General features: G+C 39.0%; 9 protein-coding genes across 9 annotated transcripts; 4 read left to right on the top strand and 5 right to left on the bottom strand.

Annotated features, from left to right (window-relative positions):
- Positions 1-1,177: 1,177 nt before the first annotated feature.
- On the top strand, positions 1,178-1,644 carry GCK72_010583 (uncharacterized protein; the record flags this gene model as incomplete). Its single annotated transcript, XM_003110716.2, has 3 exons — positions 1,178-1,238; positions 1,289-1,459; positions 1,511-1,644. The coding sequence occupies 3 exons, from the start codon at positions 1,178-1,180 to the stop codon at positions 1,642-1,644; spliced, it is 366 nt and encodes a 121-aa protein (XP_003110764.1).
- Positions 1,645-2,142: 498 nt separating this feature from the next.
- Positions 2,143-4,953, bottom strand: GCK72_010582 (uncharacterized protein; the record flags this gene model as incomplete). Its single annotated transcript, XM_053727940.1, has 7 exons — positions 2,143-2,334; positions 2,392-2,496; positions 2,540-2,638; positions 2,682-2,890; positions 2,933-3,077; positions 3,144-3,815; positions 4,831-4,953. The coding sequence occupies 7 exons, from the start codon at positions 4,951-4,953 to the stop codon at positions 2,143-2,145; spliced, it is 1,545 nt and encodes a 514-aa protein (XP_053587517.1).
- Positions 4,954-5,317: 364 nt separating this feature from the next.
- GCK72_010581 (uncharacterized protein) lies at positions 5,318-7,379 on the bottom strand (the record flags this gene model as incomplete). The annotated part of the gene is made up of 7 exons (XM_053727939.1): positions 5,318-5,503; positions 5,555-5,659; positions 5,705-5,803; positions 5,852-6,205; positions 6,253-6,462; positions 6,644-7,111; positions 7,257-7,379. 7 exons carry the CDS (start codon positions 7,377-7,379, stop codon positions 5,318-5,320), a joined length of 1,545 nt encoding a protein of 514 aa, XP_053587516.1.
- A 1,881-nt stretch (positions 7,380-9,260) lies between these two features.
- Positions 9,261-11,468, top strand: GCK72_010580 (uncharacterized protein; the record flags this gene model as incomplete). Its single annotated transcript, XM_003110649.2, has 8 exons — positions 9,261-9,367; positions 9,415-9,589; positions 10,242-10,412; positions 10,460-10,591; positions 10,635-10,710; positions 10,761-11,001; positions 11,051-11,161; positions 11,204-11,468. 8 exons carry the CDS (start codon positions 9,261-9,263, stop codon positions 11,466-11,468), a joined length of 1,278 nt encoding a protein of 425 aa, XP_003110697.2.
- A 252-nt stretch (positions 11,469-11,720) lies between these two features.
- Positions 11,721-14,349, bottom strand: GCK72_010579 (uncharacterized protein; the record flags this gene model as incomplete). Its single annotated transcript, XM_053727938.1, has 10 exons — positions 11,721-11,798; positions 11,847-12,216; positions 12,265-12,479; positions 12,590-12,862; positions 12,906-13,146; positions 13,199-13,379; positions 13,431-13,519; positions 13,564-13,741; positions 13,790-14,041; positions 14,121-14,349. 10 exons carry the CDS (start codon positions 14,347-14,349, stop codon positions 11,721-11,723), a joined length of 2,106 nt encoding a protein of 701 aa, XP_053587515.1.
- A 2,135-nt stretch (positions 14,350-16,484) lies between these two features.
- On the top strand, positions 16,485-19,024 carry GCK72_010578 (uncharacterized protein; the record flags this gene model as incomplete). Its single annotated transcript, XM_053727937.1, has 9 exons — positions 16,485-16,551; positions 16,724-16,824; positions 16,876-17,137; positions 17,261-17,565; positions 17,900-18,130; positions 18,178-18,233; positions 18,278-18,630; positions 18,684-18,823; positions 18,872-19,024. The coding sequence occupies 9 exons, from the start codon at positions 16,485-16,487 to the stop codon at positions 19,022-19,024; spliced, it is 1,668 nt and encodes a 555-aa protein (XP_053587514.1).
- A 265-nt stretch (positions 19,025-19,289) lies between these two features.
- On the top strand, positions 19,290-20,901 carry GCK72_010577 (uncharacterized protein; the record flags this gene model as incomplete). The annotated part of the gene is made up of 4 exons (XM_003110764.2): positions 19,290-19,491; positions 19,541-20,011; positions 20,065-20,349; positions 20,399-20,901. 4 exons carry the CDS (start codon positions 19,290-19,292, stop codon positions 20,899-20,901), a joined length of 1,461 nt encoding a protein of 486 aa, XP_003110812.2.
- Positions 20,902-21,104: 203 nt separating this feature from the next.
- On the bottom strand, positions 21,105-22,773 carry GCK72_010576 (uncharacterized protein; the record flags this gene model as incomplete). The annotated part of the gene is made up of 5 exons (XM_003110999.2): positions 21,105-21,418; positions 21,465-21,897; positions 21,944-22,228; positions 22,278-22,555; positions 22,620-22,773. The coding sequence occupies 5 exons, from the start codon at positions 22,771-22,773 to the stop codon at positions 21,105-21,107; spliced, it is 1,464 nt and encodes a 487-aa protein (XP_003111047.2).
- A 1,401-nt stretch (positions 22,774-24,174) lies between these two features.
- On the bottom strand, positions 24,175-26,104 carry GCK72_010575 (uncharacterized protein; the record flags this gene model as incomplete). The annotated part of the gene is made up of 10 exons (XM_003110938.2): positions 24,175-24,239; positions 24,294-24,423; positions 24,466-24,676; positions 24,720-24,831; positions 24,911-24,968; positions 25,015-25,257; positions 25,304-25,503; positions 25,548-25,764; positions 25,810-25,935; positions 26,051-26,104. The coding sequence occupies 10 exons, from the start codon at positions 26,102-26,104 to the stop codon at positions 24,175-24,177; spliced, it is 1,416 nt and encodes a 471-aa protein (XP_003110986.2).
- Positions 26,105-26,954: the final 850 nt, after the last annotated feature.

The raw sequence follows: 26,954 nt of genomic DNA, 5'->3' as shown, positions 1-26,954 counted from the left end.
AAAAACTAGTTTCAAACCCTCGAAAATGTCATTTATGGCATGAATAATTGGGTTTAAAGTCTGACATTTGTTTCAAATCCACATGAAAAAGGTTGGAAATATATTCGAAAGGGGGGAAGTTGAATGACTCAGTTATGATGCGAACAAAACTCCAAAATTGTCAATTTGCTCTATGGGACTGCTAGAGCTCAGATTTCCTTTACCAGTAACATTGTTCCTGAAATTCCTGGAACGTGAGAACGGAGAAGCCAGATTCGACAATTCGAATGAAAACAATAAGCTCTGAAAGGAAGTACTTTCCCTTACTCCTTCTTCTTCATTCTTCATTTCTAATCTCGTCCCTAGATAAAAGGAAACAGAACAGAGTGCAACACAACACGGAACTTCCTGTTCTTCATTCTGAGTAATCGGTTGCCCTTATCAGAGTTCATTTCAATACAGCTGTAATTTGTGTGTCCATACTCCTTCAACACTCAATTCATACATTTCGAAAATATTTGAGAGGAGAGACCGCTGTTTAAATATGACTTTAGAGTGGATATTTGGAGGGGAGAGCCATCTGTATGAATTGGGGATAGATGGTAATACTAGAGGATTATTGTAACCGGTATTACGGGAAGTTACATGAAGAATACACGGATAATTGATGCAAGGGACACCTGTGGATAATTAGAGAATTAGGGAAGAGAAGAGCCATTAGTAATGAATGACATTGGGAGAGGTGTTTGATTGAAATCTGATTAAAAAAGTGGTTGGCATTTGTTAGAGATTTCAGGTAATATCGCAAAAAAACTGAAAATGAGAGTGTGAAGTCAAATATGCATGCCTAACATCTTCTGATGTTTTAGTTCTGATTTCATTGAAATGCTCACAAAGTCTTAAGCTCTCCTGACATAAAGATACACTTCAAGCTAGTGATTCCATTTCACTCAAATGCCACGTCAATGCCGCTCTATTGAAAGTGGAAGTTGAAGGAGTAGACCGCAGTTGTGAGAAGCGAACGGCATGAATATTTAAAAACTTCACAATTTCCATTGAAACTTTCGAAAATAAAAAATTTTTCACGGGAACAAAAATCAATTCTTACAAGGGTTGGCATTAACGTGACCTTAGATTCAGAATTACAGTTTCTTGAATTCATTAAATAAACTATTCTCTATCTGAACGTTCATTCAAAATGCCAACTGTTACAACTCCTCTTCCAACTACAAAACGCGACCCACATTTCCAGGATCGATGTAATTTTTCAGCCGCATTTCAGATTATAATCAATAATGTGTGATTTCAGTCAAAATCACGGTTCATGTTGAACTATCAATCTACTTGTTCATGGGTCTCACACTAGCTTTCATTCTTATTATGATTGGAGTTATGATGGTTTTTCGTTGGTATTATCGTCAACAACTCGAGATTCGACTCAAAGAACTTCAACAAACATACGAACCGGGAAGAATCTTCCGTATGTTTCTGTTTCAAAGAGATTTCTGATATTCTCAAAATGAATTTTCAGTGATGGAGAATGCAAATGGAAATGAAGTTGTTCAAGTTCGTCCTGGTCCATTATCTCCTCCGATTACTGATCAAACCGAATACAACGTCGTTGCTGGATACCTTCGAGACGATAAAAGAGGGCAACTCTTTTAATTTTTCTCCTTATTTTCAGTTTTGTTTTTGTTTTTCAATTGTTTTTCGTCGGAAAGAAGTAAATAATAAAGATCTTGGAGTTTGAAAAAACACTCTCACACTTCAAAATCAATCACAAACGCGTGTTATTTACAAAATTTCAGCTTCACTGGGCACAAGAGGTGTGACACATTCTGACACATCTTTACTTTATGAAAAAATATAATCTATTTCGGCAGAAAAACGAATAATTCATTGAAAAGCAGATGTTTTGTATGCTTGAATGCATTCTAGCTCAACTTCTTTTCTGAAATAATTTGAACGTCATTTTGTGATTTTTGAGAAAACTTGAGGGAAGTTTTGTCATTGAACTTGGAACATGGACGTTAACTTTGGACTAGTTCCATTTTGAATTTCTGAAAAAAAAAACATGGAAATTCTACAAATTCGAAAAAACATAAAGACTTGCTCGATAAACAAATCATATTATAGTTTATTTTATTTGCACTTTTTAAACTGTCACTTCTGAAACAACTTGAAATAAACTTCAATCATAACTCTTCTCGCATGATAAATATCATCTTCATCTGTCAATGGACTTCCAACACAAAATCGAAGTAAGAAGGTTCCATGAACCATGGAAGGAACGAGATGAATACGACGATCTCTGTTGATTGCATCCAGAAAACGTTTGTTATCCGAATTCGAGTGCTGAAAGACAGAGATTTGAAGTCTCTATTCTTTGAACTTCTCACAGAAAAAACATACGTTTTTCAAACGAAACGTGGCAAGACCCAGATGGGGAGGTGTAAATAATTCGAATTTTTCGTTTTCGAGAATAATTTTCGAAAATTGCAAAGCCAGAGCGACCGTCTGAAAAACAAAGATTTTCAAAAGTTAAAACTAGATAATTCACTTTTCGCTGATACTCTTTAATCTTGTCAACTCCCATATTTCTCAAAGTGAACCATATTTTGAGAGATCTGAAACGACGTCCTAACGGTATTTCCAGATGCTGAAAAGTTCAGAATAAGAATTGTAATCTGAAAGATGTTTACTCTATAATCAGTACTCGTTGATTGATATTCATGAGCCAAGTAAACCGGGTCAACATTATAATATCTCGATGCATATGTTCCATTTTTGAACCAAAGTGGCGAACAATCGAAGTTAATCATTCCAGCTTTATGGAGATTTGTGTTATATGAATCTGCGTATTCAATCCCTTTCACTAGATATTTGAATTCCTCACAGAACGCAAAGGAACCTGAAAAAGCGAATAAGAATTACGAAAAAACAAATTTCTCACCAGCATAAGCAGAATCCACGTGTAGAAATAATCCCTCTTTCTGACAAATTGGTCCAAGTTTCTCGATTTCATCTACTCCACAAGTTGCCGTTGTTCCAACTGTGGCAACCAGCATGAATGGAATGAATCCACGTGCACGGTCTTCCTGAAAAATAGATTTCAAGTTCTATTTTCAACATGAAGGAAGAACTTGTTCAATCAGTTACTCTACCTCAATCGCCTTCTGAAAGACATCGGGATCCAATCCATAATTATCTAAATATTTTCTTGTTCCTTTTAGTTTTCGAAAACGAACACCAGCCAACATAGCTCCTTTTTCAATTGAAGAATGCCCTTGGTCACAAAAATACATTACGAAATCCTTGAAAACACGTGGATCATGATAATAGGGCGTAATGATATCAGTTGAATCATGAATCGACCGGTTCGATTGCCAATAGAATATCTTATAAAAAATGCTCAATGTTTCATCTTTAACCCATTTATAACTCGATGGATTATTCTTCACTTGTTCCACTTTCGCAGCTCTTGCAGTCATAATTGCAATTAGAGTAGAGTCAGATGCACTGCTTTGAATAATTCCACAACCGGGACCCGGATGAGAATTCTTGAAATATTCAGGAAGATTCATCAGTGTTACGAGCCAATCCAATGTCACTTTTTCAAGTTCTGTAATCGGAGGGCAGGCAATCCACGTGAAACCAACAGAGCTCAATCCACTACTAATTATATCTGCAAGAATCGAATGATATCCGATTCCAGCTGGAAAATAAGCAAAGAAATGTGGATGATTCCAGTGACTACTTCCATTGAATACAACTTCTTCCAAATCTCCCAGTATTGTTTCCCATGTTTCAGTGGTTTTTGGTGGGTGTTCGGGTACCTGTTAACTATGAAAATCTGGTATATTTCCACAATCGCCCCCCACTCCGGAAGGACCCCCCACGTTATGGTATCACCCCCCATCCCACAGGTTTGGGGTATGATTCCATGGTGGGGGGTTATAACAGAGCGGGGGGTGATCATGAACTTTCGACAGTCCATGATCGCCCCCCAAGAACGGGAATGGGGGGTCATTCTGAACCCTTAGGTATACTTCCACTATCACCCCCAATGAAGTTCACAATTGCCCCCCTACTTGTACGGTATATTATCTCCCCCCATGGGGGGCAATCATGGAATCACTATCAGAGTGGGGGAGGAAAGTGGAAGTACTATATGTTTCCACAATTGCCCCCGCCCGGTTCGAGTAAAGACTGGATCTTTGAACCTAAGCCTAAGATCTAGAAGAATCCTATGCCTAAGATTTAGAAGAAGCCTAAGCCTAAGATTCAGAAGAAGCCTAAGCCTAAGATTTAGAAAAAACCTAAGCCTGAGATTTAGAAGAAGCCTAAGCCTAAAATTCAGAAGAAGCCTAAGCCTAAGATTAAGAGAAAAACTAATCGATGAGCCTGAAAATGTGGGGGAGGAATGTGGAACTACTCCAAGTTTCCACAATCACCCCCCATAGAGTTCACAATTGCCCCCCTATTTTTACATGGGGGCAATTATGGAATCCTTATCAGAGTGGGGGAGGAATGTGGAACTAGTCCATGTATTCATAATCACCCCCAATAGAGTTCACACATGACCCTTACTTACCCCTAATGGTCCCTACTTGCCTCTATAACCATTCTGGAGTCTTCGATAAATCGAAATAAATAATAAAAACGAACTGCTACTACGAACACGAGGGCCACGCGGTGCATTGAAAGGTCACGAATTTTTAAAACTGAATCGATAATGAAAGGAAAATGGGGGGCCATTCCCTACCGTGCAGGTGGGGGGCAATTGTGATAGAGGAGGGGGGTGAAAGTGAACGTACACCGAAAATCTTTGTCTAGTATCATTTTTAGTACCAATTTATTGAGATATCCTGGTTTGACATCCGGAATCGGTTTTCTGTGCCGAATTTCTTCCCAATAATTCGCTACAATCTCAATCATTTTCTTCCCTTCAATTCGAAGTTTGACCGGATCCATTACTTTTCAAAATGAATATCTGTGTATTTTCTCATTATTAGTTGAACTAGCATGACCTTTCTAACTGCTTTCCACGTGTTTCCCATAAACCACGTTTCCTTACTGTGAGCCTAATTATGAACACACTACCCTTTCCGGTCGTTAGAATATAGTGATCTCCGTCATAATTGTTCCTTGTTCCCATGTAATAAACACCTGTTATTGCCAGCTCTATTATTCAACTATTACTTCCATCTGTCTTATTATCCATTTATTGTTCATCAATGTCAAAAATCATATAAAATTCCTTAGTTAGCAAAGCGGGGAAAAAGAGGAAAAATCTGAAAAGCAAGTAAATGATCAAAAGAAGTGTAATGGGAAGCATTTAGAATAATCGGTCAGCGATTTCATAGATGACGTCACGAGCATAAATGACATCATCAAGAGTTGTCAATTGACTACAGACAACCATTCGAAGGAAATAAGTTCCTTGAACTGTTGATGGAACCAGATGAATTCGACGATCGTCGTTGATTGTGTTGCACAATTTCTCATTATCAGCGTTAGGCGACTACAAATATATAAAAGTTATTGAAAAAAGATTTCAGATGTAAAGTCTTACATTTTTCAATCGGAAGCATGTCAAACCGAGATGTTGTGGAACAAAATGTTCGAACTTTCCATTTTCCAGAATAAGCTTTGAGAATTCAGCAGCCAAAACTTCAGTCTGAAAATTAAAATTAAAACTACAAAATGCAATATTATAACCCACTCTTCCCAAGTACTCTCTAATCTTATCTGCTCCCATGTTTCTGAGTACAAACCAAATCTTCAAAGATCTGAATCTCCGTCCGAGAGCTACTTGCAAATGCTGAAATTTCAAAATCATGGTATATATTTTTTATAAAAATTGTAGTACTCTATAATCAGAAGCAGTCGATTGATATTCATGTGCCAAATACAATGCGTCAACATTGAAGTATCTTGAAATATGAGTTCCATTTTTGAACCACATTGGAGAGCAATCGAAGTTAACCATTCCTGCTTTGTGAAGGTTGAAATTGTAGGAGTCGACGTGTTCCATTCCACGAATCAAGTACTTGAACTCATCACAAAGAGCAAAAGTTCCAGCATATGCAGCATCCACGTGGAGATACAATCCTTCTTCAACACAAATCGGCCCCAGCTCATCAACCTGATCGACTCCACAAGAACATGTTGTTCCAACAGTCGCAAGGAACATGAATGGAATATATCCACGTGCACGGTCTTCCTAAATATTCTAATTAGACGAAGATCTTTCAGAATTCAAACTGAAACCTTAATTGCATTCTGAAGAGTTTCCTTGGAGACACTATAATTTCCTAGAAATCCTCTAGTCGCTTTCAATTTTCGGAGTCGAACAGCAGACAACATTGCTCCCTTTTCAACAGAAGAGTGCGCTTGATCCGAGCAATACATCACGAATTTTTCGAAAACAGTTGGATCATGGAAGTATGGAGTTATGATTCCAGATGCTTCATCATCAATCTGAAAATGTTAAATTTATCCAGATTCGCACACAATTTATTTTTCAAAGTGTATCCACATCAACAACCACTACCACAATATTCAGCAACTTACATTCACTGAAGCCTGAGTAACCAAAGTCTACAAAATAAGAGAAACGGTAACTTATAATTTATCCCCTTTCAATTAATATTCAACCTACCTTATTGGTTTTAACACGATCGAAAATTCCCTTCAAAGTCTTTCCAACTCCAGTCTCAGAAACCCATTTCATGAAAGATGGCTCTGCTTTAATTCTCTCAACATGAGATGCTCTTGCAGCCATAATAGCAATCATTGTACTATCAGATGCCGTCGATTGAATTATTCCACATCCAGGTCCATCATGAGAATTCTTGAAATGTTCTGGTAATCCCATCAAATCAACAACCCAATCCAATGATGACATCTCCAATTCTGTCATTGATGGACACGATTTCCACGTGAATCCGATTCCAGCGATTCCACCAGAAAGGATATCAGCCATGATTGATTGATAGCTGAGAGCAGTTGGAAAGTAAGCGAAGAAGTGAGGATGATGCCAATGGGTGGCTCCATTTACAACCACATTCTCCAAGTCGTCAAAGATTTTCGACCAGTCTTCTGGAGATGATGGAGCTTGTGCGGGCACCTGAAACAAGGAAATAGATTTTGTATTTATATACGGGACTACAACTTTTCAAAAAATTCACGGTCCACACCCTAAAATCCCAGACCCGCCGGCCAGGCCCGTGACAAGTCTGTAAAATCCTAAAATCACTGAAATCCAAACTCACAAGTTCGTTGATATATCCTGGTTTGATTGCTGGAAGTGGCTTCCTTTCACGTATTCCATCCCAATAATCGGCAACAAAATCAATCATTTTCTTTCCCTCTTCTCTCAACTTATCCGAATCCATTTTGATGAAAATTGAAGTGGATTCAAGCTGAAAAACCAAATTTCGTTGGGATTACATAAACGAAAAAATAAGAAAAAGAGTTGTTCCCACGGATTTCCAAGACAACAAAATAAGAAGACGTAGAAGAAGAAAAAGAAATAATTGAGAATGTAGAAAAGAGAAAAATGCTATGGGAACCGTCAAAGGCCCCCACATTTCCGATACCTATCCATCTGAGACGCCGTATGCTTCATCCGGAAATGGGCGTCGCAAAGAGAGAAAAGAAAAGAAGCCGTTTGATGGATTTGAGAAGACAGAAAATGGAAAAATGATGTGGTTTGGATGCGAAGAAAATATCTTTTTGGTTTGTGTACCAAACAACACTATCTTGCAAAAAAAATGAAATGTATTGAAAATGGGAATGATGAGAAAGTTGAAGGAGGGAGACGTTGCTTATCAATTTGTTATCATTTCGGTCAGAGAAATGGGTTGTCTGATTGAGAAAATATTAAACGAGGAAGAAGAATAAAGATCATCAAAGAGTAGAATATGTGTTTTGTTTGTTTGAACTTTTAAAATATTTCTTGCATCCATTATATTCAAAGTAAAACTCCAGAGAACCGGATATCAATTTTCGATAAATTTAGACGGTAAACCCCAACAAGAATTATCTCAGTCCAATTGATATCAAATGAATTCTGAAGGTCATTTACTTTCCAAAATTGAAACGGCATATCATCTTTTTATTCAATTGATTTCTGCAGAATACAACTTGTGAATGAGGCAGTGCAGAAATGAAGTTAAACGTAATCTGAGTTTTTTCCCACAGGCTACCAGAAAATAAATTGAATTTCGGTACATGAATGAAATACTTTCAAAGTCTATACTCTCGGAACAAAAACATGAACACAAGCTACAGTAAGCCATTGTTTGAGAGGAAATTCAAATTGGTCTGTAACTTTTCAAATATCGTTTTTATTCTTATAGACAAGTACCAAATATTACATTCCGTTGGAAGGCAGATTGTATTCAAAATACCTGAAATAGAAGAAATTAAGAAGTCCTTTTTTGAAAATTTGAGAAAATCCCTTGCAGACTAAAAGAGAAAATCAAAAGTAATACAAAACTCGGTTTGCTTAAAAGTTCGAAATGCTTTTTGTTTTTTTTCAATGTAAACAGTAATTAACTAATTATCTTTAGAACTCGGTGAGAACAATAAAACAGTAGTCTCTCTTTCACTAGTTTTTCTATCTATTTCTCATGAGTAATGACGTGAAACAATCGGAATAGTCTTTATATGATTCGTTTGACATCTCCATCTTGCGTTTAGACCATTTTCCAGTAAGCAGTCTTATCAGAGAATCATAAAAGTTGTGCGGTCTCTCTGTACAGAAAATAATGCAAACTCGTTCAAACTCTGCTAGTACGAAACCAGTTTGCATGATTTATATAAACTTTTCATTCCAAACGTCTTCTTGAAATTGAAAAAAGAAAAAAGAAAATCAATCTTCTTCCAGAATGAATACGAATAATAAATGATTCTCTTTTCCTTTCTTCCCCACTACCTCCGACGCCTCTCTCCACAAAATTTTCATTGAGAGAATAAAGAAAAGAAATAATTAATTGAATACAAACAAACGCCATCTAACCGGTTGAATTCTTGAATGAATAATAGTGATGTAATGTGGAAAAGGACAAGGTCCGAATCGAAGAAAAACACGGGGACAAAACGAGCAGAGAGCACACTTTGTTATCTATATAGGCATAGTCAACTAGTGATAACGAACACTTTTCCGCTCATTTCTAACAAGACAAAACGGGTTTCATTTTGACTATCATCTCGTGTTTTATTTCATTTCGCTTTTCCAACTTCTGAATATAGAATAACTTCCAATTTCAGTCATGTTCTGGCTCTTTTTCGCGGGTGGGGCTGCCTATTTCATCCTCCAATTCCTTCTCAGACCAGATCCGATCAAACTTTTGAATATCTATGGACAACCTGGAAAATGGTATTCAGACTACTGTCAAATACTCGTTGCTTTCTCATGTTTTCCAGGTATTTTCTGAAATTTAATCTGATGAAATTCATCATTGACCGTCGTCAAAAGAAGAAGAATGCGAAGCCAGAATCATCTGAATCCAACAAAGAGAATCTGATGAACTCACAATGGGGAGGCGATGGAGGAGAGAGAGATATTCAGGAAATGGAGAAGAAACATGATCTGAAAGAGGTGAGAGACATTGGGATTCAAGTAACAAAGGGACATTCAAGCATACTTGTCAACCGGCCCGAAACGGGCCGACACGGGCCGGCGCGTAACTCGCGTCAAAATGAATATTATGAGCTGAAAAATATACCAAAAGGTAGATCTCGACGAGTTTTATGCCCGTGACCTACTGCGGGCCGGATGGCTATTCCTTAATGTGCCGCGGGCCGGGAAAAAGTACCAAAAAACGCGAAAATGGCCAAAAAAACCATTCTAGCCCGGCCCGCGGCATATTAATGAATAGACATCCGGCCCGTAGTAGGTCACGGACATAGAACTCGTCGAGATCTACATTTTGGTATATTTTTCAGCTCAGAGTATTGAGTTTTGAGCGAGTTACGAGCAGGCCCGTGTCGGCCCGTTTCGGTCCGGTTGACAAGTATGCATTCAAGTGTTTATTGGTGTGGGCTCGCACAACAATTATCACTTGAAAAATGATTCTAAATGATGGAATGATAAGGACTGAAAATTATTTTGTGACTCTCCGTTTTCCTATGGCATTCATTCTTCCAACGTCTAGCCAGATCACTCTCCGTAGTTCAACTTCTTTGTTGCAAAAAATTTAAAGTTTTAATTTCAAATATTCGTGATTTTTTGTTATGTTCTAAAATTCTAGGAATGGTCAGCTGACGCCGTGTTCTTCGATGCATCGAATCAAGATGGATGGTATTTTACACTTGGAACTGCACAACGATCAAATGATATCATCAATCTATTTTTCATTCTTCGAATTCCAGAAGTTGGAACTTTTGTAAACGAAGAAATCCACACTGAAACGAATGTCAAGGTAAAGGATTTGGATTTATCTCGAAACCTAAACTTTTTTAATTCCAGAGTATTCGTTGTTCAGAGAAAGAATGGAAAACTGAAAGTGGATTCGTTGTTTCTTGTATTGAACCAATGAAAAAATGGAGACTTCGATTCAATGGAAAACTGGCGACGTCTCCAGGGAAAATCAACTTTGTGGTGAGAGAGCAAGTTACGACGAAGCGAAATGTATGATTTTTAGAAAAATGGAGCTGAAAAAATGAAAGATGATGTTGAGGTTATCGATGCAAACTTCGATTTGACCTGGACAAATTTTGGTTTGGTTTGGAAAATATGGAACACGTTTTGAATGTTTCTTTTGTTTCAGGAGGGCAATTCGATTTCGATAAGATGTGTTCTCCGACAGCAATAGCTCATTCGTTGGCAATTGAACCATGGAGTCGAGGTCTATTTGATAAAATGAGAGCATCACATCAAACTCATTACGAACAATTTGGTAAACTAGTGGGAGATATTAAAATTGGAAATAATGAGAAGAAAGGAATTAGAATGACAAGTATGAGAGATCATACTATTGCAGGATATCGTCGTTGGTCTGACATCAGAAGGTTTTTTTCAGTTGATAAAAAGTAAAATTCTGAATTTCGGACTTTTCAGATATATCATGATGATCTACCATTTGGAAGACGGAACATGTATTCACACATCTGTAATTTCAATGCCAGAAACTGTTTTCAGTCATCTTGAATTCGGATATATAGTTACTCCGTAAGTTTCATCGCTCGTTATCTATAGAACTTTTATTTTTAGATCCGGAGAAACGAAACCAGTGGATCGTGTTCATTTCTCGCTTCCAAATCACGGAGAAGATCGTGATTTCCCTGATGATTTCCACTATTCCTTTGAAGTCGAAGGCAACACTTATCATGCTGATGTTCATATCAAAGAGGTTGTCTCGTTCAAAATGGGTTTGGATCAAGCTTGTCAGGTCAATGAGGGCATGTGCGAGTATCTTGTCGACGGAAAAAGGGGATGGGGATTCGCCGAGGTTGAGTATCGCATTCACCCATACTGACTGTTCGAAAAAAAAATAAATTCGTTTGAACAACATTTATCACATACTGGAAAGTGAGGTGAAATGTATTTTCCCCATGCTTTCCAGTGAATTAAAAACGAATATACAACATTTTAAAACAATTTTGAGAGACAAGGGGGCAGAAAAACAACAGGAAATTTTTTAATTCAGGCAGGCGGTTTATAAGTTTAAAAAAGCGCATGACTTCTCATTAACACGGAATGCATGAGTAGACTTGTTAACATAAACAATTTATGATTTATTGATGGAAAACGTTCCGGAGACTTTCGAAACAAGACCTTCAACAACGTCCACGACATCTTCATCAATCTGGAAAATTTTTCAAAATTTAGTACGTTGACTAATTTCAAAACAAACCTCACAGAGTTCCTTCTTGTAAGATCTCAAACGGCGAGTAGAAGGTTGTATAGGATGAACTGTCAGCTCAGATGGTCTGATCTTCCTTGGACGACCTCTTTTCCTCGGACCAGTCATAACTATTTCCTCCTTTTTGGGTGGAGTCGAATCTACTTTCTTCATAACTGGAATCACAGCCATCTTGGGAACGACGTATGATGGATTTGGTGGACGAAGTATTCTCGGAGTCTGGATTGATGTCCAACGTAGAACTGTTTTTTTCAATGGCGGAACCAATGATTCTGGAGGGCTAACAGACGGAGAAGAAGATTGAAAGCTCGTGGAAGATGGAAAACTGGATGAAGGTTGATAGTACGTGAGAGGATGATGTCTAAAAAAAAAGATAGCAAATGGGTGTTCTAAAGAAAACGGCAAGTACCTCCTATCTTCATCTTCGTTCTTCTCAGTTTCTACTGGAGGATTCCCCATTCTTGGAATGGGAGGAGCGATGTTAGAACTGGACGGTCGGCGGCTTCCTGCTATAGATTGCGATTTTTGAGCGTAATAGTGAGTGAGCACATGAGGTGTTCTCATGGTTTGTCCGAGAAATTTCTCCGTTCCAAATGTGGATTTCAATGAAACTAGTTCATTTTTCTGAAAATTTCAAAATCCAAGTGTCTAAACTGCAATCTTACCGAAACACCAATCCTATCAGCGCACCTTGGTATGATAGACAAGTTGGCAATCTCAATGCATCTGCGTACAGTGGCACTACAAAATCCAGTCATCTGAGCTGTCACTTCGTCCGGTCTCTGCCAGACCGTTCCTGCAGCACGATCACCGAGCCGCTTCGAGTATTCACGATTCCACATTGCTGTTCTAGCAATCATGACTCGTGTTTGATCACAAAGATGTGCACGAACAGATACGACTGTAGTATCATCGATAAATTTGAAAGTGGACATGTCTACTGGACTTCTATCTCGACATCGAACGCATCTACCTCGGACATCTTTAGATATACTATTCAGTGGCTTCTGTAAGAAAGCTCTGTTAAGAATATGGAAATAGTTTGATTACATTAATGTTTGAATACAATGTCATCGGTGTATTATCATTGTATGCAGGAATTTGAACACTTTTCGGAGCAACTGTGAAGTTTTTGAAACTTGGAGAGTTGTATTTTTTGATCACAGCATGTCTTGTCATTTCGATTGCCACTTTTTTCCGTTCCATTATAGATTTAGAAAGCGGAAGAACAGGTATAGTACTCGACGAGACTTTCGTTTTGAGTATTTGAGCTGAATTGAGCTCTTCCAATCTGAAATTAAGATAAATGAATGAGTGAACTTGGAACGATTTGATAATGTCACCCTAATCGTTGTTCAATCTGTCCGTCCTCACACTTTTTCTCTTCATCTGCGCCAGCATTGTCTTTGGCTGATGAAATGGAGCCACTTGTTGCTTGAGCTTCAAGCAAAGGTGGAGGTGAAATGTTGCACAAGAACCGTGCATTGATCATCTCTTCCTCTTCGGAATCGTAGCGGAAACGAGCTGAATGAAATATTTTTATTGAAAAAAAAAACTTTGCAATACAACTAATACCTTTTTTGGATTTGTAGCTAAATCGAGAACCAATTGAACTTTGAGGAGGTAGATCTGGTGGATTTCCATCTTCGTTTGCTTCTATCGAGCTGTAAAATGGAGCATGTAACCATCAATTCGGGGACAAACCTACATTGAATTATCTTCATCAATCCCGACAACATCCACATCTGCATCCGAGTCAGAAATATCATTGATAGTGGTGATTGGTGGACTATCTGCTTTTGGTGGGTCTGGCATGTTATCATTGTGAGTGACAACGTGATGAGATGTATCTTTCTCTCTATTTTGCTGACGAACAACGTAAACTTCTGAAAGCATTATATCTACTTTGTACTCCTAATAATGTAAATTCCCACTTCTCTTTAACGGAACTGGCGCAGAAGTGTGTTTGGCAGGCTCAGGAGGAGAAGGGGGTTGTGACGGTAAGATAGATTCACCGAACGAAGCCCATCCGAGATGAGCTTTTGGTTCAAAGCTATTTGCAGACGGTGGAGAATCATCATCATCTTCGTCGTCGTCGACGACAAGTAGATCATCTATTTTGAATGTTTTTCGATTGAATGGTGGAGTTGAATCCAATGAAGGTTCTGGGGTAAACGAAGCACTTTCTGAAAAAGTTATAATAAGGAAATAATAAAGAAACCGATTTGTTACTACTATAAACCACATATTGGGACTTTCACATACTTGAGATGTTCCCTGGACGATTTATCTCTGGTTGGAAATGTCTCCCGGGAAAATTGAGTGCCGTTCGTTCTTCCTCTGACATGAAAGCAAACGAAAGTGGGGATATTGGCGGTGCAGATATAGTTTCCTCTGTTGTTCTTACAGGCCAACTAACTCCATTTAAAGTTAGCTGACGCCGGGGTTCTTCAGAGCGGAAGTTCGGATTACAATTATTCATTATATCATTCATACTGTAATGAAGAATAATTAATGAAAAATAATGGGATACGAGTTTTCGTTTTCTTTTGTGAGGAAAAATTTATTACAGAAAAGCGTCAGTTGAAAATTGAGTGAAAACAGCTAAGATTACGAACTTTTTTGTTATTTTGTTATTTTTATTTTTGGGCGGGTAAAGAAACAATAAAAAAAATAATTTATGGCCAAAAAATGAAAATTTATGATAAAAATTTTCTTCTACAGTAATGTAGGGTCTCGAAACGATTGCTGTCTGTGGTCCGCAAGCATCATTGTTATTGCTTACCGTACTCACAAAGTTCAGATTTGTTTTTTTTAATATTTATTTCAGTTTTAAAATGGTGCAACTATCAAAAATCGTGGAAAAACCAGCTAATGATAAATTTGTGTTTACTTTTCAGTCTCCTAGTCAACTATTGTTCCCCAGGCGTAGTAGCTAGGGACATATTTTAGAGACAAGTTTAGTAACTTCTGAAATAATATAGTATAGGCGTCATTTCAATTTCCAGCAGAAGTTATTATATACACGTGGGAAAATTGCAGATTATTGGTAATTATTCACAGCTCCAGTGTTTCAAAACATTTTCCTTCTGTTTTTTTTTGAGTTCGATGGAATATCAGAAGCTCCGACATACATTTCGATAGATTTAGATACAGGTTCTATTTAAAAAATCATAGTATCATCCATCAATGACATCTTTCGAATTGGGATGAGTTCAAATTTCATGTGATTCCGGCTCCCTTAGGTTCCCTGACTATGTTTCTCGTGACAGTATACTTCAACACTCCAAACTCAATTGGCTCCATCATTCTCTGGTAATTCAAGACGGCGAGAAGAGGGGCTCCATAATATGAAACCATGAAATTGGGAAAATAGTGAAACTACGAATAGCAAACAAGAAAATTATTTTACGAATCGTTTTCATTATTTTTCTCAAACAGAACGAATAATTAATCAGACTTGTCAAAAATCGGGCCGGGCCGAGATTTTTCTTGAGTTCGGCCCGGGCGGGCCGGGCCGGGCCGAAATTTTTCTTGATTTCAAAAAATGGGAACCCGTTTTTACCAAATTTTATTTAAAATTTTTCGGAAAATAAGAGTAAAAATGCTTAAATTATTATACATATTCACATTTTTCCTAAAATTTCCAAAAAAAAATCAAAAACTCAAAATGTTTCAAAAGAGCCGGGCCGGGCCGAGATTTTTCCTGAGTTTGGCCCGGCCCGTGACAAGTCTGTAATTAATAATATGCTCAGAGAATAGTTTCCTCTGACTATAATTAAATGAGTTTCTGTTCTCTGTTTTCTCTTCGAATATCTGTCCCCCAGGAATTTCTATTCTCTCAGGCTGATATAGTTGAAATTTTTTTAATAACACGAAGACCCTGTAATTTCGAGAATAATGACTCCATGATTATTTCTCGAAACATGAAATTTCTGTCTGCATTTTGAATTACATCTTCGGACAGTGTGAATTTGTCGATTTTCAGTTATTCCATTGTTATCGAGACAGGTGTTTCACTATCCGACTCCTTCTCCTCAGAGGTTTATGTAGAAGCCGTTTCTCAGAGCATTTATCCTTTTATATTCGCGATGCACTCCAAAACTCTGAATCACAACTCTAGCTGCCTTTACGGCAAGTCGCTGGATAACTCCATCTGGTTTTGGAGTGCATTCTTTTTTCAAGAGACGCAGACTAGTCACACTGTCAATACGAGAAGGAGGCGGACTAGTGTCCGACCTCCCCATTTTCCTCTTCTCGGCCGTGTGCGCTCTATCGATGTTTTGTCGTTTCGCTCCGTTTTCTTTCGAATCTTGACCGCTTCGCATGCCTGTTCCGTTGCGGTTTCTGAAGCGTTTCGGTTGCGTCGCGGTTCCCAGCTCCGCCCTTCTTTTGAGTCTCAGTCTGTGTCTATCACCTGTGCGACGAATTGCACTGTTTCCTTTCTACTCGAGTCGGTTTCTTTGGCTCACAGTGTGACTCGAATCGAGAATGGTATGTAATTCGAATGCGAACTCGATGCAACCGAAACGTATGGGAAGCGCGCAGAAAATAGACTAGAAAAATAGTTTATGCTGTGGAAGGAAAAAAGTGTTACGTTCTTTCAGAATTTTGTCCACACGTTTTCAAATGACCGATCGGAGAAGGCACGGAGCGGATGGATTTCACTTAGCAGGGATGAAAAATACAATGACAAGTAAGGACAAGCGGGAATGCACTGAACTTGATGTTTCTGGTCAACAAACTGTCGTAAATATGATTTTTACCAAGACAGTCATTCATTTGAAAGCCATTACTAAAATTGATAGTCAACAATCGCATTTATTGCAAAATTACAGTTCTGGTTTTTTAAAATTTTTTATTCTCAGGCGTTGTAACCAGTTCTCATAATATTCCACGAGATACAACTGATCTCCAACAACAATTCACGCGAGAAGATGTTCCAACCAAAGCTACTCAATACACTCTTGTAAGATTTATTAATAAAATCAAACTATGACTGAAGTTTTATAATTTGCAGCTACAACTCATCACTATGGTACGAGATAACCCGATTCTATATGACGACGAATTACAAGCACAGATACCTGATAATCTGTTGAAAGCTCAGAAACGAGAAACTTGGGATCGAATACGTAATGATATAGTGTGGCAGGATGTATCTCTTGTACAAGAAGTATGGTCAGATCTTCTTGATCAATATGCCAGAAAATCGATGGATATGTCGGATAATCTTATAGAAGCAATGCGTTGGACTGATTCCATACTTAATAAGAAAAAAAGTATGTGAAATAACTTTCAGGTTTCCATAGTTACAACTTTAGTTTGCTGCAATCTAGTCTGCTCTCGCGTTGGCTATTCATTTCACTGTAAAATTTAGAGTTTTTATTGCTTTATTTTTTGAGGCGATTCTCGGCCTTCTTCGCAATTGAACTCAATGTCATCGACACTCGACAAAAATTTTTATGCCGACGTTCCACTTGCCGAAGATGTGTTAGAACCCGAGCAACCCATTGGTAACACTTCACCATCTCTCAAATATGATTATGTCGTTATCCAACCACAAGTGAATCATGGACGAACGAGTTCCCATCAAACGCATCAGCCAATTCAGAACAGTGCATCTCAATATTCGAGAAGAAAATCACCTTCACCAAGAGAAACCGAAGCGATTGTCAGAACATATCCACTTTCCCCGAAAAGAACAAACGTAAGTATCTGAATAATCTATTGTTTTATCAAAAGAAACTGATTCGCTCTCTGCAACCAGCGGAGAGGAGAAATAAGAACTACAGGCGTACAAATACATACGAGTCTCATTCGCCTCTCGCGGTGATGCACGCATGGCTGACTGGCTAACAGCCGCCATCACGAAACCGAAGAGGAGAGTTCGTATCCCTTGCAATGCTTTGTGGTGCAATACACATTGAAAATTACTTTGTGTGCGCGACTAATGAAGCAATATCAATATCTGCAGTATCTGCTCATTCGCCTTGTTGTAGTTGATGAGCTCGTAGTCCGATAACATTTTTCTCAATTTTCAGCATAGGATGGAGAGTTCGCAAGAACCGAAAATTCCACCTATTCACGCCGATATCAAGAAAGATATACCCTCGATGAATTTTGGGCGGCAGTCAGTATTGGTTGAAGTTGAACCATCGTCATCATCTTATTCAACTCCTAATTCCAAAATGTACAAAATGGTGAACACTCAAAGAGGTTCAACGCCTCAAGCAACAGTGACTGTAACATCAACTCGGAGATTAGTGCAGTTGGTAAGACAATATTTTTCAAATCACTGAAACTCCAAACAATTTTACAGCCACATCGAACAAGTAATCTCGGTTTTGAATCGATGCCAGATCAATTGATTGAACCGTAAGCCACATTCATTCATTCTAGATTCATATATTACTTTTTAGCCCAAACATGCATGCCGAACCTCCAAAAAAGAAAATGATGATGGACGTAGGGAATCATCATCAACATCACCATCATATCCATCATCGAAACAATACAATGGTCGGGCCTAGCTCGTCAACAATGCCGACAACTCGTTCTGATGATGCACTGCGGAATACCAAAGTTATGTCAGACGTAGTTCCGATTGCTGACGACGAAATTATTCTGGACGCAAGCGGAGAGTGTAAAATTGGACCTTCCGGGATGTTGTTGGCTTCTCAACAACCATCGAGTTCTCGAAATCTCGAGTTGAATCCGAATATGCCGTCTACATCCGAGGATGGAATGCAGCATTATCATCATCATGAAATCGGTATGTGCAATAATCTAGCAACAAGTTAAACTGTCGTTGAGAAATTATTGTAGAGGACGGTGGAGTTGTGGAAGAAATGGATCAGCAAATCGTCGGTGGCGCACAATCAGAAGAAATGGCAATTCAGTATGACGAAGATCTCTCGTTTCAACAGCATATTAATACAGTTTTAAATAGGTTAAATGATGAAGACGTAAGATACATACACTCATTACTATACATGTACCACTATTCTTTTCAGAAAGCCCTAATGAAATTCCAAATGCAAAAAATCATTCTTGATGCAAGATTTGGCGTTGGCACAGCCAGAAACTTGCTGAAAGACGAAATTTGCGAAGTGGAGCCACACGATGAAATCGATCCCACTCAAATGCCAAATGAAGAACCAATCTGAAAAATTTATTTGTCTTCTGATATTTATTTATTTCCGAAAAGATCATATCTGAACCGTTTAAGAAAGATATTTGACTGCTTGCTCTCGAACTCTGTATCGAGTATTTTAATTCAATTTTGCACATGTTTTAAAACTTTCTTGAATAAAATATTATTTTTGTTTTGTAAATTTTTCGGGTTTGTATTCACAAATGGTTCTTGCACCAGCCTGGTTACTGTTATAGTTTTTTGAAACGATCCATCTAGAATGAAAGTTCAGAGGGTCAATGCCGCAGGAAAGCTCGAGAGATGCGGAGAAGGAGAAAGTGATGCGTTCAAGAAGAGGAACAGTGGATACTGAGATCAGTGCTCTCACAGCATTTCAGACCTCTCTGGATGTAGATGATGCTCCGTACAGAGCTCGTCTTTATCAATTGTTTGGGCACATCGAGAAAGAATTCGACACTTTGTATGCAGAAAACTGTGCATGTCAGTTTACAAATTTCAACGGTCGCATTCCAATCGTATCATGTTTCAGTACGTGCTCGAATAGTCCAACTGACTCAAACTGAGGGAGAAGCAGGAAATGTTGTAGCCCAGGAAGTTTTCGGTGTGCAAGAACCAGGAAAATCAAGTCGAAAAGCCATTCAAATGGGTCAGAAGTTGCGAACCGCTCTTCGTGGGCCCCCAGTGTTCCGTGACGGCTCTAAATTCCGATTGAGTCGACTTCTCGAAGGTCACAAGGATGGCGTATGGCATGTAGCTGCGGATTCAACTAGAAACGTCTGCGCCAGTGCAAGTGCTGATCAAACTGCTCGTGTCTGGTCATTGGAGAGTGGAACATGTTTGGCAACGTATTTGGGACACACTGGAAGCGTTAATTGCGTTGCAATCTTAACCAACTGCGCAGTGGACACCACGGAAGGTTCCGGTACTGCCGCAGGACTTTTACTTGCAACAGCTAGTGGAGATGAGTCAGCTCATATTTGGAGAGTCCCCAGCAACAATGGTAAGTTGGTAGATAATTGATTCTGTCGGAAGAGTAATAACTGTTACTTGCAGCGCCACTGGAGCACAGCTCTGAAGAGGAAGAAGAGAATCATGGTGGCGGTGGAAACAGAGATCCAAACAACCTTCTTGGCCTCGAACACAACAGATTCACCTCGTCAAATGAGAAATCAGATGGTCACAGAATTCGAGTTCCAGTCATGAGACTAACGGGACATCGTGCACCTGTGAGTTGTTGTGAATGGCTTGCCGGAGGGCAACAAATGGTCACCGCGTCTTGGGATAGAACCGCTAATGTTTGGGATGTCGAGAAAGGAGAAGTTGTGAATATTTTGAGCGGTCAGTAACACCTTCAAGATGATTTAGTATCAAAACATTAATTTTTCAGGTCATGAAAGTGAATTGAATCATTGTAGCACTCATTCAACTCATAAACTCGTTTTGACCTCATCAAAAGATTCTACATTCCGTCTTTGGGATTTCAGAGAGTCAATACAATCTGTTGCTGTTTTTCAAGGTCATCAAGACTCTGTGACTTCTGTCAGCTTCAATACCGACTATCGTATCGTCTCATCGAGTGACGATGCAACTGTCAAAATATGGGATCTCCGAAATATGCGTACTCCTCTTGCCACAATACGCCTATCATCACCTGCAAATCGTGTAGCTGTCAGCAAAACACATGCTGTAATTGCAGTTCCTATGGACAATCGTCATGTCAGAATATATGATCTCAATGGAAATCGGCTTCCAAGAATGCCGAATCGCCGGTGTCACGAACGAATGGTGACGTGTTGTGCTTGGCTTGATGAACATCCAACCAACAACTTGCTCACATCAGGTTTCGATCGATTGGTAGCCGCCTGGAAAGTCAACACAACCACTTCATAGTATAATAATATATATATTTTAATCGAACATAGTATTTTCGAGACATTCCGTTTTATTTGCCCCATGTAAAAATTATAAAAAGAATAGCATATAAAATAGTGCAATATCAAAATGGTGAGTTCAAATATCCGGCAAGTACTCCGGCGTAGAACCCTTAAATAGCACAAGAATACATCAAAACACCGCAAAACAATACAAATGAGTTATTCTTTTAAGTTCATAACTTTGGGATTCAATCGATCCGATGGAGTTCCATACTCGCTTTCTCCTTCAATTCCTCCAAGATCTCCAGTTTGTAATTGGCCAAACACGAGTGTCCCGTTGTTCATTGCAGCCAATTTCTTTTCGACTTCACTGATCATCGCATCATAATCAGCCGCAGTTTTCTTTGGTGGGCCTGATGAATCAGAACTTGGTAATCTTGCAATTGCTTCAGAAGCAAGAGCAAGAGCTGAAGCAGATGGTGGTGCGGAGTTAGTGTTTTGAAGTGCTGGGAGAAAATCAGCCCCAAATGGATCTGAAATGAAAAATGGAATACGTATGATGGGAAGCATGAAACTCACTATAATCAGCTGCTTCAGAAACACTCTTCTTTTCTCCAGCTCGTGGATCGAATGAGTCATCAAACACATTGCTATGTGGTTTCTTAACTTCACCAAAGTTCAATCCATCCAATTGTCCAGCGGTTGAGTTCTTCGGTGACACCACAGGAACTCGACGAGGAGCGACAGGAGGAGGAGGAGCCAACACAGCTGGAGGACGAGGTGGTGGCATAGAAGGTGCAGGTCCTGATGGAGAATTTGATGAAGGACTTGATGGAGATGTTCCATTTGGTGAAGTAGCAATAGGTGGCATTGGAGCCATTTCTGTCGGAGCATTATCATTAGTCTTTGGCATCGAATAGATTGAAGATGGTAGAAGACTAGGTGGAGGCCCTTGAGGCATTGGAGATAGTGGGAGTGATGGAGGTGCAAATGCCGGATGCGGTGGGATACCCTAAAATCATTATTTCATTCGAATTTCGGAATTTTTAAATTCTTACGTAATCATTAGGTTCAGCTCTTCTTCCTCCATTTGTTACTTCCTGCAGGAGAGTTGCGAGTTTTTGATTCTCATTCTCCAACTCCACAATTCTTCTTTGAAGAAGATAAGTGTTCCGTTCATTCTCCAGCGACGCGCGGTTTTTATCGAGGAATCGTTTATAGGCCAGATCGAAAGCTTCTCCTATAGTGCAAGTGATATCTTCGGCTAGTTTCTCAGAAGTAAATGCATAACATGATGGTTTTCCATCATCATTACGAGCAATGAATGAGAACATTCGTTTATCCTAAATTTTTTTTAATGACATGAAAAAAACACAACTTTATATGTCTTACATCTTTATCATCTGCGCAAAATGATATTCTTGGAAGCGGGAACTGGTGCATCACTGCTTTTGTTTTCGAGTCAGCAATAATCACATTATCAATTGAAATTTGAATTTCAACTTTTTGGAGTTTCGCCGTTTCTCTTGATTGTTCGGATCTCTTCAAATCTCGTTGGAAACGTATGGCGTGAATTGCTTCACGAGCAGCGGCTGTTCCGTTTTCATTTGAAGTTTCGACGCATCCAAGAAATCGAGCGACATATTCAACGTGCCCGTTTATAAGAAAATCTGAAAAAGAACAAAAGGTTGCTTTCGAATATTATATGACTCCACTACTCAATTTTAAATTTACCTGGTGGATGAATCCATGTTCTTCCAGTACCTCCACGATACTTCACCTGACCTGTACTCGTAGAAGGACTCGATGAGCTTTCCCCATTATTACCACTTCCACCGACTATGCCAGATACGGATCTTTTAAAGGTTTTATAGATGTCTTTGGCCATCTGCAACAAACAACAAAACACTCAGTGAATGGCAAAAAACGAAGGAAGATTTTGCGGAAAAGGAGGAAAACTATGACGAGCAAACTGTGTAAACATTCAGAGAAAAGAAAAAAAGAAACGAAAGAGGGCTGTCCATTGGCCAAGAATTGATAAAAGATGAGTCATCGGAAATGAAAGAGAAACGGATGAAGAGACCCGAGTGCCGGCCTGAGAAATGTGCCTGAGAAATGGGTCCAATAGATCATGTTGTCAAATCTGAATATAATAATGCCTCGGGTCCATTATAAGAATAAACAACGGGAGCCTCGCCGGCAAAACTAATGAAGTCGTAGGTCCGAATGCGAATACAAACAAAGTACGAATGTAGAACGAAGAAACCAGAATCAAAGGAAAATGAGTTGAGACGCAGACATCTCAGCGGAAAATAGAACATCAACAAAAAGCTGCATGTGAGGTAGTTTCGGGTTGATGTGAAAACTGGGAATTAGAGAGAATCGAGGAGGAAACTTCTGAAATTACTTCTATTGAATTTATTCATGATTTTCAGTATACTGAAAACAAGACGAGAAATAAAAGAGGTCACATGACTGTTTCTCTCAATTTCTTACTTTCTCATGATTGCAAGCGAAAATAATGAAAACCTGTGATCGCGAGAGGTGTTGGAGGGAAAGAAGGATTGAATTCCTCAATATTGAACACCTTTTTCGAGAATGAAATGACGTTGGAAGGATATAATCTTTGCCAACAATGGTTTTTCAAATTGAACAATCTAGAATAGTGCGTAGTATATAACTGACATTTTGAGCTGTCCGAATTGATTTACTTGTGAAAACTATTTATACCCAAGCCAAAATACGGTCAAATAAAGGAAACGTTTGGCGCAAAGCGAGTTGAGTAAGCGGATAGTCTAGGTGGGGCTGACAATAAGTGTGCGAACGTGGTCAAGGCCAGTCAACCGGTGAAAGAGACACAACATATCGGCTGGAGGCACAGATATATGTTGTCCAAATGAGAGCGATTTTTTTTCCATCAGCACGGGTACAACCAGTGACGCTAATTTTCCTGTCCTTCTATTTTTTTTTAACTTCGGTGGAATTAATAAAAAAGTGCGAAACAAACGAAGCAGTGGATTGTAGATTTCTCAAAAAACTCTCCGACCAAAGAAACATTTTTAAGCTTATTCGTCAATTCATTCATTCATTCTGATTCCAACCGTGCAAACAAATAACGCTACTCTAATAAAAAATAATAAAATAATGGATAAGACGAACAGAAAAAAGTTTTTCTAAAAAAATCTTCATAAAGAGACGGGGAACGAACGGCGAAAGGTACATGAAGAATACGAGACGAGTGAGATGAACTTCGTATATCGACATCTCTTGGACACGATCTTCTTTTTGCTTACAATCTCCACCACGACATACCGGCACGAACGTGAGCGTAGTTGGGGAATGCTTCCGTGCGGCCTGAAATAAAGAGTTTATTTTCGGTAAAATGAACTGTTACAAAAATGAACTAACCAACTCCAACGGCAGCCAAATCACGATCGTATACGTGTCTGGAAATAGCCTCGCGAACGACTCCAGCATCAATCTTCTGAATTTGTGCCTCAAGTTCCGAAAGCTGTCGAAGTTGTCCAGAGTAAAGAAGCTGAAAAAAATTTTGAAACACCAAAAATTCAGTGTTACATACTTCTTTGGCGTTGAATCCAGCCTTTTGTGTGTTGGTCTCGAGGATTTGGTACAAGTTGGTTCTGAATTGGTTCTTGGCCATAGCAACCTCCTCATCAGTGGTAGCAGAAGCCAAATGCTTCCATTCGTGAGCAACGGATTTCATGATTCCACTGGTGTCGTTCAAGTCGTGAGCATCAGCCACAAAGTAAATTCCGAACAATCCAGTATCTCTAGAAAAGAATTGAAATATCAGTTCATACCGAAAAATGTTACTTATAGTTGATGTTGAAGTGTTGGAGGTTTTGAAGTCCGTGATCATGTCCGATCTTCTGAACGAGTCTCGAAGCAGCAGTTCTGGAAGTGGCGTGAGTTACATCCCATTGTCCTGAAAAATACTATTTTCCTTTCCCGAATTTCAGTATCTTTGTATGAAATAGAGAAATCTTAGAAACAAAAATACGCACCGATGAATTGATTAGCGATTTGAAGAGCAAGGGCATCTTTGTGAGCATATCCAACTCCCTAAAATTGTTTCTTTTTTCGATGAAAATCGACAACAAACTTTTACCTCAACTGCGAATGCGGCATACATGTGTGGAACATTATCATTACGGTATCTGTACTCAGATCCGGTAAATCTAGTTCCGTCGACTTGTGGGACTTTTCGTGGATATTCATTGCTCAAATCTCCAAAATATTTCTCAGCTAGACTTGGCACGTTCGAAACTCCTCCTCCAACGGCAGAGAGAACCATGCGAACTGGTCTGTAGTGGTCCTCTTGCCATTCTTTCAGTTGTTGGGCGGTGATGGCCTAAAAATTAAAATCAATTCAAAAGCGAAACATTCCGAAAACAAACTGGAATGCTATCGCTGGTTCCGAGAACACTGAGAGCAAGTGGTGTTCCTTGATAGGCAGCTGCGTGAAGCATATCGAAAAGAACAAGTTGATGGTAATTGTCGGAAGCGTCAAGCTCCTTCAACAGAGTAGCTCTCTCGGAATCAATGGTCGAAGCATCAAGTTTGCTGTTACGGAGAACATCGGCGAGGATGTCAACAACTGAACGAATAAACTAGATTTTGATAAGGGAAGAAGCAACGAACCTTTTTCAACATCTTGAGCTCCCGTTTGTACAAAAACAGCGGTTTGGTCTCGCTCAGTGAAAGAATTGAGTTTAGCTCCGATGGCGTTCAGCTCGGACTCAAGAGCAGCGGAGGCTCTCTTTCCGGTACCTTTATGGATGAGTCGTTCGAGGAAGTGAGCAACACCGTTATTCTTCTCGTTCTCAAAACGAGATCCAGTCTCAATCCATACTCCAACCTACAACAAAATTTACAATAAATAAATTCTGTAGGATCTATTTACAGTGGCAGTGGCAGTTCCATTGTCTTCGGTGACAACACGGAATCCGTTCTTCAAGGTAGTTACTTCAGCTTGTGGTGCATTGGCAAGGACATCTTTCACCGAAACAGCGGAAGAAGCATTGCGCACCTGAAAGATGTTCAATGATTTATTTCAGAAAGATTGGAATAACTTTCAATTGAAGACAAAATATTGGATTTTTTGCTGCTTATGATATTTTCCTAACTTTTTAAATTGAATATACCTGGCTGTTGATAGCCGGGCGAAGTGCAGAGCTGACGGCAAGTCGGAGAGCCATATCCCTCTAGTTTTCCCCTGTTCTCTGTAATTAATTAATTTGATGATATACCATTCGATAGATAAAAATGTTGCGAATTTTATTATTTTATCACCAAATTGAAAAAAAGCATTTTCAGATTTAAAATCTGCTGAAACAGTTATTTCCATGAAGCCGCCCAGCAGTAGAGAGACGCAGAGAAACAACTCGTGGCGAGACCCTCCCACAAAATTAAAGGCGCACCCGTAAATCGTAACGAGAAATGTTCGAAAATTGAAAATCCGAGACCGTACAAATCGGGAAGAATGCTCAATCGGGAAGAAACGGATCGGGAAGAAACAAATCGGGAAGAAGCAAATCGGGAAGTGACGAATCGGGAAGAACGCTTTTTCGCAAGTTTCAGTGTCGGAAATGAAAGAAAAGTTAATAGTTTTCTGTTTAGTGTAGTTATTTTGCTTATTAATGGTGTGTTTTCATGTTTTTGTATTGATTTTACGGAAATTCGTTTTGCGAAAAATTTTCGAAACTACGGTATATCGAGCGAAATTCAAAATTGTCATCAAAAACAGGTAAAGACACCATTAAAAGTGGCAATAATTACACAATACACCTTCAAATGACAGTTTCTTTCATTTCCGACACTGAAACTTGCGAAAAAGCGTTCTTCCCGATTCGTCACTTCCCGATTTGCTTCTTCCCGATTTGTTTCTTCCCGATCCGTTTCTTCCCGATTGAGCATTCTTCCCGATTTGTACGGTCTCGAAAATCCCACTGACAACGGTTTTGAATAAATACTTGTATTTTGTGTTTTGTCTTCAAATTCGTCATATTTGTTTTTAATTCGATCATTTCGTATTACTTTCGAATTTTT

Source organism: Caenorhabditis remanei, chromosome III (assembly GCF_010183535.1).
Source record: "Caenorhabditis remanei strain PX506 chromosome III, whole genome shotgun sequence".
Taxonomy (NCBI): domain Eukaryota; kingdom Metazoa; phylum Nematoda; class Chromadorea; order Rhabditida; family Rhabditidae; genus Caenorhabditis; species Caenorhabditis remanei.
Note: the sequence above shows the minus strand (reverse complement) of the source record. Positions and strands in the feature narration are given on the sequence as shown.